This window comes from Bombus fervidus, chromosome 9 (assembly GCF_041682495.2).
Source record: "Bombus fervidus isolate BK054 chromosome 9, iyBomFerv1, whole genome shotgun sequence".
In the NCBI taxonomy this organism is placed as follows: domain Eukaryota; kingdom Metazoa; phylum Arthropoda; class Insecta; order Hymenoptera; family Apidae; genus Bombus; species Bombus fervidus.
In genome coordinates, this window is record NC_091525.1 from 4,988,150 (window position 1) to 5,004,778 (window position 16,629).

A 16,629-nucleotide genomic window follows, 5' to 3' on the forward strand; every position below is an offset into this window, starting at 1 on the left:
ATAAAAGATATTTTGCGAAATGGTTGCATAGTCTGTTAAAAATGCATTTAAGATGCATTCGTAAGTTAGAGAACCTCTTACAGAATACAGGCACACTTGCCGATTGATTACGTCACTTCCAGGCGTGGTACAGTAGAATGTGTGATGTGCGTGTGTTACTGAAAATGGCCGTACATGCGGGTCCGTCTAGTTTACTGATTTCACGCACGATAGTTTTCACATTCTTTCAAATATTTGGATTTTGAACGGTGGATTTCTTGATGATACGTGCAATCAGTATGAACAGTGGAATCTGAAGATTTTTAGTGGATCATCGGTAATATTAGTCGAGACGAAGTGTGCCTATTTCGTGGTGGATCATTAAAAGAGAAGGTGAGCAGAGGATGTGTCTACAGATTTTTTTTCAAAAATCATACTTTTCAAGAAAAAAAATCCAAGAAATTCTTTATATCATTATCATATTAATGATGTATTTGTGTCACTGCCTCGTATGACTAAGATTAAAACGTTCTTTTGCGATTTCTCAAACCTTGAATCGAGAGAAATACGTCGGCTTTACCAAGCTAACAAACAGCATAGATGACGGGAAATTTTGTCGTTGTATTCAAAATACGTAGATACATTGTTTTTTATTATAATTTTCATCTGAAATATTTAGATGAATCTGATGTAGTTTTATTTTCACAAATTTCATCTTTGATAGATTTCTAACACGTACAAGACGGAGAAAGTGTATTTACAAAACGATGGCGGACAGATACGGTTGTAGATTACTTGTCAAAATTGTGTCAACCTCGTGACCATCAATTTTGACATTCTCAGCACTTTTCCGATCTCGTAGTTTTTTGTTCTTATAGTACAAAGAATTTCTTTATTTCTTTTCATTTGTAGATCAATCAAATTTGTATTTCTTATTGAATAAATAGATAAAATTGATTATATGTATATCTTAAACCTTTCATAGATAAGTAAATAGATATTAAAAAGTGTAGCTTAATACAATATATCAGTGAAGCAACTAAGTATACTAATCAGATAGTATGAGCTTTTGAAATTAATAAGAAACTGTTGAATTTACATTGAATGTTAGCATTTAGTAACATTACTTCTATTTTATTTATCTTTTTGATATACATACATACATATATATATATATATATATTTATTTATATAATGGTTTTATCATAAGCATTTTATTTGTACTCTTTGTATTTACTCATTATATTGAATAAGTAATATTATGTTAATGTTGTTAATATCAGTTATATTGTAATACGTATTTTTCAAAACCTATTCATTTGATTATATCTTTTTCTCCTAAAAATGTATGATATATCCTTATATATATTATATTTATGATTTTTATATGTATAATGTCTTAGTTCATTTAAATTAAATTTAAGAAGTAATAAATATCATCTTAGTAGTATCACTTCTAAATATATTAGACATTGTTGTAAATATATTATTGTAATTTTTAATGTAATTTTTCTTTATTTCAGCTTGATATATATTAGGAGTGAAAGTAAAAAATTGTTAATGATGGGTTTCATTCTTTACATCTGCATTATTATTTATTTAAACAATATATTTGCTAATTAGTGGATATTGACTATATGGTGTCAAGATGTGGGAGAGATTTGGTACAATCCCCTGGTATAAAACAGGGATATAAGCCAAATATATGTTTTAGAATGTTTTCTATTCTAGTAGAAAATATGTTAAAATAATGGAAAGTATGCAAAAGTATATATAAGGGAAAGATGATTTTATGCATCTTGTAATGATTTCATATAACAATGAATTATTTAAGAGCTACATAAGATTTATGTTTAAATGTAAGGTACATATTTGTTGCTAATGATAAACATTATTGAGTTAATGTATGACATAATGTAATAGAAGTATAATTTTTATACATGCAAATATATTAAATAAGAATCACAAAAATGTCATTCTTATCAAATTTAAAAAAGGCATTCCACTTCGGTGGAAATGATGCGAAGAAAAAGAAATTGTACAATAATATTAAAATGGATTGTAACCCAGAAGAATTCTGGGAAATGATAGGTGAATTAGGAGATGGGGCATTTGGGAAAGTCTATAAGGTAATACATAGTTTATATAATTTCATAATCAAATGCTTCTAGTTGTAATTGTTCAATTTATTAAACAAGTATTGAATATTTCAGGCACAGCACAGGCAAACTCATCAGCTTGCTGCTGCAAAAATGTGTGCACTAGAAGGAGAAGATGATCTTAGTGATTTTATGATCGAGATAGATATTTTATCAGAGTGTAAACACCCAAATGTTGTTGAATTACATGAAGCATATTTTATTGAGGGTAAACTATGGGTATGTTTACAGTTATATAATACTTATAAGTTTAATATTTATATTTCTCAATTAATATTTGTATAATTCTATTAATATAAATTTATAGATGTTAATAGAATATTGTGATGGTGGTGCTGTTGATTCTATAATGGTTGAATTGGCAAAAGCTTTAACAGAACCACAAATAGCCTATATATGTCAACATATGACCAAAGGTCTTGCATTTTTACACAAATCTAAAGTTATCCATAGGGATTTAAAGGCAGGAAATGTTTTATTAACAATGGCAGGGGGAGTAAAATTAGGTAATCCTCATACTTTTCAAATTCATATATAATTACTATTTTATATCCTATTATATTATATAAAGAGAAATTAATAAATTACCTCGTCCATAGCTGACTTTGGAGTATCTGCAAAAAATAAGCATACTCTACAGAAGCATGACACATTTATTGGAACACCATATTGGATGGCTCCAGAAGTAGTGTTATGTGAGACATTTAGAGATAATCCTTATGATTTTAAAGTGAGTAGCACTTTTTTAGATTATACATTTTTTGTGCTTAAATATTGATATTATGTTTATATTTTATAATTAACCCTTTACGGATTACCGCCGCATATATGTGATCTGCATAAGCCATCAATATGGCCGAGGAACTCATATATGCGTTTGGCGAAAACAACTATAAAGCTAAACAACTCATATGTGTCCCATGTAAACGCATCGCTATGGGTGAGAAACTCATATACGCGTTCGGTGAAAACAACTGATAGAACCAAAAGACTCATATGTGTGTTATTTTATTTATCCTGTGCAGAATCTGTGCAAGTACATATGTCTAGAATTTAACATCTATGAACGAAAAGCGCGTCTAAGCAGAAATGTGCGCTGGCAATTTTAAATGACTATCGCGGCAGCAGCTCGGCCCCACGATACGGTTGACTTCGAACCGTTCCGTCCGTAAAGGGTTAATATTTTTCATATAAATATATAAATATGTATATATCTCATATACAGGTAGACATTTGGTCACTTGGTATTACTTTAATCGAATTTGCGCAAATGGAACCACCAAACCATGAAATGTCTCCAATGCGCGTTCTTCTTAAAATACAAAAAAGCGATCCACCAAAACTTGATCAACCCGGAAAATGGAGCAAAGATTTTAATGATTTTATTGCAAAAGCCCTTATAAAGGATCCAACGTCGCGACCTACAGCTGATGAGTTATTGAAGCATCCGTTTATAAATCGTAATTTGGATTCAAAACCAATCAGAGATTTGTTATTGGAATATAAAGCTGACGTTGTTGAGGAAGAATTGGTTGATGAAGAAACAGAGGTAGTTTTTAATTTTATGTTGTTAATTGTCATTAATTTAATTTTGTTAATTAAGAAGAGATGCAAAAATGAAAATTTTCTATTCGAACAACCTTTGTGTGAAAATAACTTTAAACGCTTTATAACTTTGCGATCCTTTAATTCGTAACGATGTACAGAGCTTTATAAACAGCATTAACATGTATATACGTTGTTACACGCTTTCGTTTTGATAGAAGGCCAAAAAAGCGAAAAAGCACAGAGAACAGTATCAACGGATTGGTAAGCTGCTTTTGAACAGACCACATAGATTGAATTGTTCAAATTTATTAGTCGTTCTTACACGATTAGAAAATGAAAAATATTTATTTGTATTCCGGAAGTTTATAATTGTAATGAAGTATTTTTGTATGCGGTTATGTAAATCTTTAATAAATTCCATCTCAGTTTCATACAACACATAATTACTCTTTGTTATACTTATGCATGATGAACATGCATAATATCTTAGACAGATTCATGCACGTAATATGCGTTGTAAAAGTATGCTTCTTTTTAATTTGCCAAATTAATACGGTAATTTTATTCTCACAAAAATTATAAATATGTATTTGAATTATTATTACATTTATTATTTGTTACATATGGTACCATTTGACATCATAATTTTAAAAATTTTATTAAACTTTTCATTTTTTTTCTTTGTAACATTTAATCTAATGATATCCTAATAAATATGGTATTGTAATTTGGATAATTTGGCTGTGCATGCGGCTCTCCTGGGCCTCGCCAGCCCCATCATCCCTGCGTTTGTCAGGTCAGTAGCTTATGCAATAAGTGTTGTATAACTTGATTTCAATGTATTTTTTGTACATATTATTACAGTTCTTCGCTATTTTTATTGTTTTTACAATTGCAGTGCATAAGCTATTTTTATATCAAATTTATTCATATTCGATCATAATGTTTGTTATAATTAATATGATGACAGTTTTTATAAAAATATATTAATTATGTATTTTTATTCTCACTATTTTTTTTTTTCATATTCATGTAAAGTAATAATTCTTCCTATTTTTTTTTTATATTTTAATAGTTCCTCCATTTTGCATACTTTATTATTCTTAGAAGTTACATTTCGTATTTTGTATCAGTTTGGATATTTTAAATTATGAATTGCATCGTGTGTATGAATTATATAATCATATATAAATAAAATAGAAACATACAAATTTCAGGAGCAACGTACATCTCAGCTTCCTCTGGAGCTGGATCAACTCGGAGATGACTCTGCGTCTATGCGCAGTGACGCTGATGTTCAGAGTAAATATGATTTATACTATATTAAATGCCGTTTAGGTAATGATGAAAATTATTATAAATTGTGTTTATGTCTCTTTTTTCAGTTTCTGAAAAGGAAAATCTTGTTGCATCACCTGTGTCAGCGAAAAAAGAAGAAAATAATAAACGAGAAATTAACAGGGATGGTGAAAAGGAGGATAGAAACAAGAAATTACGTAAAGCAGAATCAAAAGACAACATACCTGTTTCTGTTGAGAAAAAACAAGTACATTTTTTTTTAATCAATTGTCGACATTTTTATATAAATAGCAATAATATCGTAATTTGATTTTCAGGCACCTAAACCTCCTAGTACAAATGAAACAAACGAACGTAGGGTATCTCGAGAAAAAGGGCCTGCACCTCCTCCGCCACTTATGCGACAGAATAGTAAAATTGAAGATAAGGAAAATAACTTGAAAATGATTGATAAACAAAGCGATGCAGAAGTATTAAATGAATGCAAGATTACTGATAAGCAACAGAGAGACAAAAATGAGCCGTCTCAGTCTGCTCAGGAAATGGTAGGTAAGGAACAAACAAGTGTAGACGCGCTCTCCGAGAAAACAAGCGTACTACCTAGTTTAGAAAAGAATGTACCAGATAATAACGAAAGAGAGAAGAATAAGATAGATGATGCAAACAAAGGTGATATCAGGCAAAAATCTGTAGATAATAAGACAAAATCATCACCGAGAACACAATTATCATTAGAAGAGAAAAGGAAATCAGCACCAGTTAAATTAGAATTGGCTGAAGACTGGACGAAACCAGTATTCAATAAACAATCGTCTTTAGAAGAAAAGAACAGGTACTTATTTCTAGTTGTGTTAAATTTTTATCGACATATTCGTACAGGTTTCTTTGAATTTATATCTAATTTAATATTAATTATTTATATGAAGGACATTAAATTTCAGAATTGAAAAGAAAACACCAACTGATATACACGTTAAAGGACAATCTTCATCAGAAGAAAATTATAAGAGTTTACAAGAAAAACGAAAATCTGTAGAGCAAAAGTTAAATGCAGTTTTAGAGAAACGGTTTTCGATGGATACTGAAATGCGAATGAGTGTTTCTTCTATGGAGACGTTATCTCAACGAGATCTAACTGCAAGCGCATCCGAAAAAAATATCGTTAAAGCATGTTCTACTGAAGATGTTAAAACTGATTATGGAACATCTAAAACAGAATCTGTTGTCAAAAGTCATAGTGAAGGATCTTCCAGATATGTTTCGTTAGAAAACTTTTCGGATGAATTTGACGGGAAACGGGATAAAAAATGGCCAAGTAAAGAACACAATTACGAAAATATGACAAGCAACAGCGATAACGTAAACTGTGAGAAAAAAGGTTCTTCAGTAAATGTATCAGTAATTACATCAACTCCCATTAGAAATACTTCGAGAAGAAGCAGTGGTGATAATGTAGTTGTCATTACCGGTAAAATCAAAGTTACTTTATCATTTTGCATTATACAATTAGTTTATTGTTTATAACAATAGTCATAAATATTTAGTTTATGTTATAAGATTAGAAGTGAATTATTAATACTTATAGGAATAAAGGAATACGTACTAAACTTTTAGGTAAATCCGACCAAGAAATACGTCCAAATACATCAACCGTCCGGATCACAGCAGATAGTCCAGATTTATCGAATAGTCTTGCAAGCAACGTTAGTCAAGTAACTGTAGTAACGACGCATCCTCCGGTTCTTGTCGATGCTGTGTCACTGGCAGCGAATCCTTCTTGTCGTCAACCTCCTCCAACATCGGAAGTTGTTATTGTAGCGAATGAATTAAACAAAACACAAGTGAATGAAAGTTCAACCGACGATGACGGCTTTCCTAGTTTAGATAGTTTAGAGTACATGCCCCAGGAGCAACCTATAATTCTTACAGACGTTTCTAAAAGAGTTGGCAAGAAGTTAGACGAATCCGAGGTTCTCATTGTGAGTCCAATCATAGACGAATTGCAGGATACTAGTCACGTTTCTGTCGTTACCGTCGGCGAAGATAAGGAACAAGTGAAAGATTCCTCGATACTTAATAAACACGAAGCCGTACGAACTTCTTCTTCTCACAGTGACGCAAGCTTAATTGAAATGTCGAGTACAAAAAGCGATAGCGGAGATGAAATTACTAAAATGATAGTTGCTGGGACGACTATAGAATCCATAGATATCGATGAAGTGGAAAGAAGTTCAAAGAAAATGAATGGTTTGTTGAAGAATGATAAATCTGCAATGGTTACTCCTATGGACGAAAAAACGTTAAAAACGCTTAAACAAAAAGAAGTAAATAAAGGATACAAAGAGAAAAGAGTATCTCCGGATAGCTTCGAAGGATCTAGATCTCAAAGTGAATCTGGATCGACAAGGTCGCATACGCCCAGTAAGAGCATAGATCGCTCCGATGCTGAATCCATTTCTACCACGATAAGTCAGGATAGTAGGGAATCCAGCAAGGAAAATCATCTAAGTCAAGGACAATCTGCGGAAGTGGACGAGGAAGTAGTATTGCGACGGAAGCCCGATTATAATCGTGATATACCACGACCAACAAGAACGAAAGAAGATATTCAAATGATGAATTTGAAGAAAAAGACGAGAAAGCGAACTAGAAAGTTTGAGATCGATGGTGTCGTAGTTACTACGACGACATCGAAGGTAATTTACGGCGATGATGAAAACGGTAAAGTTTATGATGATCAAATCTTTAGGAAGCAAGAGTTGAGGGAATTAAAGATGCTACAGAAAATGGAACAGAAACAGTTTCAGGATTTATCGCAAAAGGCACAGTTTAACAAAGATCAACAAGAGAAACGTTTCGAGCAAGAGAGACAACTTTTGGAAAGAAATGCCGAAACTGATCTGGAAACACTCGCTCGGCAACAGAGGCAACAAATCGAACGAGCGGAAGCGCAACAGGAGGCCGATCTTAGGCTCGCTTCGAAAAAGATTCGTAGTGAGCAAGAAAGGGAATTGAAACAGTTCCGTGAGGGATTGAAACAGGAACTAAAGTTACTTAAGCATGAAGTAGATTTAATGCCGAAAGATAAGAGGAAGAGTGCATTTAAGATACGCAAAGAAAAATTGGAAGCTGAACACGAGGAAAGGGAAAAGCACTTTTTAGATAAGCTTAACGAAAGTCATGAACTATTGTTGAGAAGATTATCTGATAGTCATCGCGAGAAAATTGCTTTAATGGAAAGGCAATTTTTGCAGCAGAAACAACAGTTGATGAGAGCTCGAGAGGCAGCTATTTGGGAACAAGAAGAACGGCACATCCATGAGAAACAGCAGCTGTTGAAGAAACAGCTAAAGGATATTTTCTTTTTACAAAGACACCAGATGCTGATACGTCATGAAAAGGAATTGGAACAAATGAAGAGAATGAATCAACGAAAAGAGGAGGAACTGATTAAACGACAGACGGTGGAACGTAGAAATTTGCCGAAAAGAATTCGCAACGAGATGAAGGCACGTGAAATGATGTTCAGAGAATCTATGAGGATTTCTATGTCGTCAATTATCGCGCCGGATCCTGATGCTGAAAGAGAGAAATTGAAAAAATTCCAAGAGAATGAGAAAAAACGATATAGAGCCGAGCAGCAAAGATTTGAACTAAAGCATTCACGGCAATTGGAAGAGGTAAGAGCGCAAAGCGATGCCACAATCAAAGAACTGGAACAGTTGCAAAACGAAAAGAGAAAGATGTTGATGGAACACGAGACATTGAAACTAAAGGAATTAGAAGAGGCGTATGGTAAAGAGCTTCGTGAATGGAAAGGGCAGCTCAAGCCACGAAAACAGGTAAATTAATATTAATTTTCCTTGTTACTTTGCCTTTCATATTTCGCGAAGCTTTTATTTTCTCCTTTCCTTTCTCTTGCTCTCTTTTTCTGTCTACTTGTCTATTCTTTCATGTTTTCTTCTTTTTATCTTCTTGATAACGATTATACGTAGAGCGAAGTCATAGGTTTCCATGTCCTGTGGCTCATACGATGATCGATGACCAACGCGAGAAGAGATATGAATCAATCGCGATTTTTAAGTAAGCTTAATAGAAACAAGCATGGTTATACTGAAATAAGCTTAATGTACTTGTTATAGAAGTTAGAAGCTGAGCTGACGGCTGAAATGGAAGCATTGGAAGCTCGTTACCGAGACTATTTGCCCTCGAGTCGTAGTGGTTTCTCTTCTCCCCTTTTATGTATAGATTATTCTCTCTTTTATTTTGAAAGTTGGAAGAAATCTCCGCGTTTGCCCCGCTCTACTCCAACGTCTCCTTCTCCATTTACCATTCCAAGGGTGTCTCTAAGAGTTAGTAGTTCGGACACCGGTTCCATTAATGGCATGCTATCACGAAGTCGATCCAAACCAGATCTAGTACCACCTCCTTCGTCTCGTAGATAGTAAATACTCCGAATATTCTGTTGTGTCTCCTTTCAAATGTTTTCGTTATTGAGAGAGAAGTTTCGAAATAATCTTGTAACTTATTGTAATCCAGTTTTTCGTTTGATGTCTCGTTTGATTTAGCATTTATTTCAGAAAACAAATTTGGATTTTCATTCAACATTTTTAGAGGTATTTTCTTAAGACCTATCTTTTTATTATTTTGAAGTTTCTCTCGTTGAATTATGCTTTGTGCATTTAAGGGTAACATGCCCGCTTTACTCACCGTTGCTTCATTTATTTCGCAATATTTATCGTTTGTTTAAATGCTGTATACATTCATTACTATATATGTATATGTACATACGTATACGTATGAATTTGTCTTCTCCCTCTCCCCTACATACATATATATGTACATTTAATATATTTTTAATATATATTTGCGTAACCAATTCCAAGGAAAATAATGTATATTGTTTGGGCTTATACGGAATAACACTTGAATGAGCAGTAATACGTCGCCAGGAAATAATTAATTTATAACATGAGTTTTGTTTGCGACTCTTAAAAAAGGTATAAAAATCAACAAAACACGTATTCGTAAATCGATAAGAGTGTGTCATTGTTAGCTACTAGGTAAAAGTCCATGGTTCTCTAAGTATTGAAATGTTAAAGAATATAAGTTACTGGCATTAATTAACTCATGGATGAAATGTCATTGTTATATTACGATGTCGTAGATTTATTGTTCATGTGCAGAACATTTGTGAAGTTTCCATCGCAGATGAACATAAAGTTCCACGGGATATTCCAGTTGACAATCATTAATGTTCACAGAATATTAACAAGCACTCATACCTATTATTAGCAAAATAGAATGGTACTTTATGCAGACTTTATGTTTAATTAGACGTTTATCGTTCGTTGTATTATCGATAATAATATATGCAAGTGTCGTGTTTCGATAGCAGCTTTTCGATGGTTATTAAGTAAAGATCATAACAGGGTGAATCGGTGATAATTGTGGGCTATATGTTGTATACTTATCGGACGTAGTAAAAATGTGCGGTAAATGCTTATACATATCAAGGGTTCTCATATAAGTGTTTCCAATGTGTACGTTAGATTATGTTATTCCCACTTTTATTACGTACCTCTTTCATTAAGAATCCAACACGCAACATGTCGGGAAAGAGATTCCACGACTGGATATGAGAACGGTCTACTAGGTAATAAACAAGGTCAGTCTAAAAAACGTCTGTTGATGCGAATATAGAGTAAATAAGGCATAGATATAGTATAAGCGACTAAGAGCAATTAAACGGTTAGCTCCACGAGATCTATACAGTTCTCTTTAATTTTTTGAGCGATTTAGTTTTGTTGAAACTCGTTCGTAGGGAATACCGTTTATATCCATCACTATTTTACACATTATCTATTATTATCTATTTATTTGAATATCTGAAATTTTCCTTTACAGAAATTGGAAGAACAGTTTGCGTTACAACTGGAGGAACAAGAGGCGATTTACGGGCCAAGCGCGATACCATTGTGCTTACCAGCAGATCTTACCGACTTGACGCATCATACAGTTGGTTCTACACGTAGTTCGCTTTCTTCGGTGAGCGAGGGTTAATGTCTAATTAATCTCTATCATCGAACCGAAATGAAATTTTCTTACCCCTTAAGAATAACAAATGAATCACAGAGCTCCAAATGTCGAGGTAATTCGAAGGTCAAGTTATGCGAGCTCTTTGCACGGCTATTCGATCTGGCTTAAATTTTGGAACAAGGACTGGCGAGTAATTCGTTTTGGTTGTAATAAGATCTATAATATGAAACACATGATAGGCGATACTTGGCGTGCAAAGTGTGGCTATTCAGCGATCGGTTATACATGGAAGAACTATTTTCTTTAATTCGATGAAATACCGATGATGATGTAAAACATTGTGAACATCTGTGATTTCGGAGCATCGCTTTGCAATGATATACATACATACATATGTTGTGACCGAACTGCGAAATAACTAACAAACTTTTAACGTTTTCAAGAAAGGAGGAGAAGAAGAAGAGATTAGAAAGTCGGTTTTCTCTCTTAAGATATATTTTATATATCAAATATGAATTGTTATATATAAATGAGATGAATTTCTTACGGCGATCTTGTCGAAAATATACTGGATACATACAGACCATACAATCCGCCCGATGATCATTTCTCCTGAGAACTTTGAAGAACAAACATGTTCTCGTGATCAATGGTGTACATGATCTTACAATAAATAAATTTTTTCTACATCTTATATACGCATGCATATTGAACTAGAGTCATTGAGACAATTCGAGGATAATTTACCATCCTATCGAGAATACACATGACAGTTTCTAGTGTGTTCGTAGAATATCTAGCGATTTTATGCGTACATAATGCACACGTGGAAAAAGTATATTTTCGATTGTCGAATGTATATATATGTATATGCTTGTTGTGCTGTCGAATGTCAGGATACAGGCATTTGCGAGGATTCGGTGTTGAAACAAGTATAAATGTAGATCGTAATTGCGCGCGTGTTTTAAACGGATGCACGCAGCGTTCAGGTGCCACTTTCGAATCGAAGCGCCGTCGTATCTGAACAAACGTGTAATCGTCGCGTCTTCATTATTAGAATGTTCAACGAGTTGTATTGTTTGTAAAGAAAACGCTAAATCTCCATTGATAGATTGTTTTTTTTAACAAGATACGGATATATTTTTAGTAAATAAACGTTCAATAATACGAATCAAAGGTTCACGCCAAATATATACAATGTATGATTGCTTACTGCGCGTCTATATAGTCCGAGGACATTGTAGAGGATTTCTTTGATGCGTATTCAAAACGAGCATGTGTGGCTAACGCTCGTCCTAGATGTAAAGAAGCATATTTGTATAAAATATTTCCTTTCGTTTTCCCTTTTTATCTTCTTTATTTCCTTTAATTGTACAGTACTATTAATTTTTATATCTTTGTTTGTTCACGTTAATCTATCTGGTATCGTGCTTATTAGTACGATAGTCGATTAAGGAACTTTGTATATAGAGAATCAGAATGAATTGTTTGATATATTTTGATTATTCTACTTTATCGTATCGAGAATAATGTTTACGACGAATCTTTGTGAGCAATTCATTTACCCAGTTTCTTGCGAAAGACGTAAAAGATGGATCCATTTCGTCGGATGATCCTTCTTACCGTGGATGTATATCACACATGGGTAAAATGATTTTGCGATGTTATGGCTAACTCAAGTGAAATTTGATCGCGTGTTTTGCGATCAATCTTCGCTTGAGTTCTTTCTTGGTTGGAAATGACGTATGACGTAAATAACATGAAGTACGAAAAACATAGTAGTTCATTTAATTAAAAAAGGAAAAGGAAAGAGGACGTTTGCCAAAGCATATGTACATATATGTATTCTTGAAACGTTAAGATTTTGGGAATATAAAGGAAAAGTATGAGGCATGATATGAAAAAAAAAAAAAAATCTTAATACTGCCCTTTGTCGAATTTGTGTCGTGCGCTGCAATTGTTAGAAAATACTCGTTAATCGTGCCTGTTGGATCCTATTCTGTCAAAGATTTTATGTTCTTTTATTCATCGAGAGGACGATGCATCTGGTTCTTCTTAAAAGGGATCAATTGTATGAAAAATACGAAACTGCGGAAGTAGATCGGAGATTCGTTTACCTATAAACGAACGGGGGATCGATAGCGCAAGTTCCAGCAGTGACTATATGGGAATTTTATATAGGGCTAATGAGTTTTTTAATCATCAAGCACGTGTGCATTGTACGTGGGAATTATTGCAAAGAATTAACAAACAGAAGAGAAAATAGGACGAAGCCATTGTCGTGTGCGTTGTATATTCGATTGAAAATATTTATACTACGACGATTAAAATATGATGTAATGTAAAGAGGGTCGGAATCGACTTAATTGTTTCGATTTGTGCGAATAGTCACCGTTAGAATTGTTTTTCTCTTTATTTCTTGTTTTTTGCCGAATGCTTCTTTCGTTCTTAATCATTGTGCGTACAGTGTTTAAGCACAGGAAACTGTTTGTTATGATTTTTTTTTAAATTTGTATCCATTACAAGAATTTCGTTATTACCAATATATTTAACATTGAGTCGCAACCTGACATGCAGGCGCATACTTCTACACATAAGAAATCAATAGACTGAGAACAAGTAAAAGGGAAAGAAATCGGAAAATGAGATTATTTTACACTAAAAAACGAAGTTTGCTAAAAATTGTCTTTCGAACGAAAGAAAGTAATACTACATTTTATTTTCTGATTTAGATGAAACGTATTAATCGGTTACTCTACAAAAATATTTATTAAATATTTATATCTATTTTAATTTCGATCAGAAATATTCCGAATTTTACCTTTATTCCGAAACTTACATTTCAGAAGGAATTGAAGAATCAACATCTCGAACGTTTATTGTGTAATATAAAGCTTTTTATGTAAGCGGTATACAAAGAAATTCTCGTTTATGATTTCATAACAGAGCATTTTTTTTTACTTCTAAACCTTATTGTATGTATTCGGTCGATTTTACGCCTCTGTGTGTTTATTCATCTTAGATTGAGTTTATTTTACACATATACAACGTACATAGATATACATATATACATTAAGCTTTTTCTTCAGTAATCGATTTCGTGGCTGATCTTTAAGAAATACAAGACGATCGTTCTTGCGAAGAAAAAATAATGAATTCATATTTTATTAACAAAGATAGGAAATAGAATGATTTACATATATAAAGAATTGTAAGTGAATTTATTCGTTGTTAAGTTCAAGAAATTGAATTCAGAATGTAAGTGATATAACAGTTGATATATATACAAGTAATGATCCAAGATATTAGGATATCTAAGCATTCTTATAATTGAATAAGCGTGTTTGTGCAATAAAAATTGTTACGAGTTTCACACTCGTACTTCTTACAGTAGAGAGTTAGATTCGACGATTTACGGGAAGAAACGTTTGACAGAAATTAAGTTAGTGAAACGAGTGACATGCAAGAATGTTTTTGAAATAGGAGTGCGATCTTATAGATCTTTACAATTCGTCTCAGAATGCAACAAATGATTACAGGCAACCAAGTAACATAACAGTAACATAGCCGCTTTCCAAATGTGGTGCATATGAGTAGCCATTTTGACAGTGATGAGCGCTCGGAACAGACTCGTACTAGCTTTTCTTGAATTTGAAAATAGATTGATATAATTAAGTAGACTATTAGATGTAGAAATTTGCCGAAGTAGTTGATTAAGGAGAAAATGTGGCAGTCAATTTGAATCTAGAGATAACATTAAGGAAAACGTTCGTTAAGAAAAAAATGAAATTACAAAGTTTTCGTACAAAGACAGTGCAGCTCGGTCGATTTCTACTTCTACATTCGTGCTACTGATTTCTACTTCCACGTCACCCGCGCCAATCTGCTGCACGATTCAACAGCGTATTACCACCTTGTGCTTTTCAAATTACCTGTTACGACGATCGTTTGTTTTTTTCCCCCCTTGTTTTAGCTTTTTTTAGCGACCTTAAAGTCTTGCTCAGATTTGTCAAGTCACTTGAATTTTCTAGGAATCTAAAGTAATTCGAAATTCTTCATCGGCATAAAATTTTATTTACTTGGTTCTCTTGAAATATTTTCCCAAGTTTCTACGTTTATACTCAATTAATCAAGTCATTTGACTGTTATGTTACTTGATCTGATATGAAATATGCTTCCAAGTTTCAAATGAAGTTGAGGTTCTTTCCTTGACCTGTTATTTACAGTTTTGTACTTGCTGATATTGGTTCCCCCAAACCTCTACTTTTTCTGTATTTTATATTCTGTCATATTTTCTATATACAATATTTCTATTATGTTTATAATTATAATTATAATTATAATTTTACATACATACAGTGGCTCACGAATGTACTTCAACACCTGTCGCAGAGAATTTCTATAAATATATCATGTACGCGTTATACGAACTGGTACACGACTGTTATGATTATATCGATAAACAGCTCGATTAATCTGAACAAGGCATAACGCAAAATTTCTTGAATTTGTCTGTCAAACTAATCGATTGTTTTAATGTTGTTTATACCGGATTAATATTTGTTTGTTTTATTCGGTATGTGAATGAAAGTAATTTGCGACAGATAGAGTTATTTAAAGTAAATTTTATCTATCTTGTGCGAGCTAAAGAGTTCCCAGTTGGTATATATATACACAATAGTTCTAACAAACGAGTAAAAAAGAGAGATAACTTTTATATGATAACTCTCACTTAATTGATGCGACATCGACTGAAAACCATATGCAGAGATATATCGTTGTAACATAGAGTCTTTACAATTAATTGCTCAATACTAGATATAATTGAATTCAATATCGAGCATTAATATAGATTGTAAGACTAATGTTATGATTATTTACATGGTAATGTTATAAAAAATACTACAATAAATATTTTACTTCTACAATTGGAATAGTTTAATTACGAGATTTCAACAAGATATCTGTGTTTACAGTTCGTAAAAACTTTATCAAAGTAGTCATCTGTTAACCGCGCGTAACCGCGTAATGCAGGAGCAAAATAGTGATATTATTACACTGATAAGAATGTGGCTTTTTATTTTGTCCGTTTCCGTCTTTGTTTAAATTCCTCTTCGTATCTTTCTCGAAGGATATAAAATAGGACAGGAGCAAACTAAAGCTGTAATTTTGTTGACGCAAGTGCGAACCTTCGTGTTAGGTGCCAGGATATATCGTCATTTAAATATATAATAAAGCGTAAGTTACAAGCGGCTATCGAACATCTAGCAAAAGCTATTTCGTGTTTCTGATTACTTACAAAGATAACTCTTGAAATTTGATTAATTTATTAATTAACAATGTATACACGAATATCTTCGCTTATTCGTTTCTTAATGTAAATATTTAAATTGTATGCTTTTTAAAAGTAATTTGACATTGCGTACATTAAAATAGAAATAATTATATATGAAATTATGATAGATACTTATAAAGAAACGAAGTACTTGAGTTCATCCTAAAATAAAGTCTAAACATCTTATATAAATGTATATACTTGTTTCTTCGATAATCAACGCAATGTTTTTTGTCGCATAGGTTACGTACGAATCTGCAAATGGCTGAA

General features: G+C 32.7%; 1 protein-coding gene across 4 annotated transcripts; it reads left to right on the forward strand.

Annotated features, from left to right (window-relative positions):
- Window positions 1-30: 30 nt before the first annotated feature.
- Window positions 31-16,629, forward strand: Slik (Sterile20-like kinase). Of its 4 annotated transcripts, none has more exons than XR_011800569.1 (13): window positions 31-372; window positions 1,503-2,108; window positions 2,193-2,357; window positions 2,446-2,644; window positions 2,738-2,868; window positions 3,364-3,687; window positions 4,904-4,988; window positions 5,072-5,232; window positions 5,303-5,817; window positions 5,927-6,453; window positions 6,600-8,827; window positions 9,128-10,653; window positions 10,893-10,996. XR_011800569.1 is itself a non-coding variant. In XM_072009684.1 (13 exons), exons 2-12 carry the CDS (start codon window positions 1,950-1,952, stop codon window positions 9,020-9,022), a joined length of 4,536 nt encoding a protein of 1,511 aa, XP_071865785.1. In that variant the 5' UTR covers window positions 31-372; window positions 1,503-1,949; the 3' UTR covers window positions 9,023-9,068; window positions 9,128-9,250. The 4 variants fall into 4 exon arrangements, 2 of the variants coding, with proteins under 2 accessions (XP_071865785.1, XP_071865784.1); XM_072009684.1 differs by lacking the exon at window positions 10,893-10,996 and adding an exon at window positions 8,981-9,068 and having other exon boundaries at window positions 9,128-9,250; XM_072009683.1 differs by lacking the exon at window positions 9,128-10,653 and adding an exon at window positions 16,602-16,629 and having other exon boundaries at window positions 43-372; window positions 10,893-11,033.

Bases quoted from the DNA above. Each gene is read 5' to 3' on its own strand.
- Slik (XM_072009683.1), top strand. From the start codon at position 1,950: ATGTCATTCTTATCAAATTTAAAAAAGGCATTCCACTTCGGTGGAAAT. The intron at 5,233-5,302 runs GTACATTTTTTT...TTTGATTTTCAG, and splicing joins TTTCTGTTGAGAAAAAACAA to GCACCTAAACCTCCTAGTAC. The intron at 8,828-10,892 runs GTAAATTAATAT...TTTCCTTTACAG, and splicing joins AGCTCAAGCCACGAAAACAG to AAATTGGAAGAACAGTTTGC.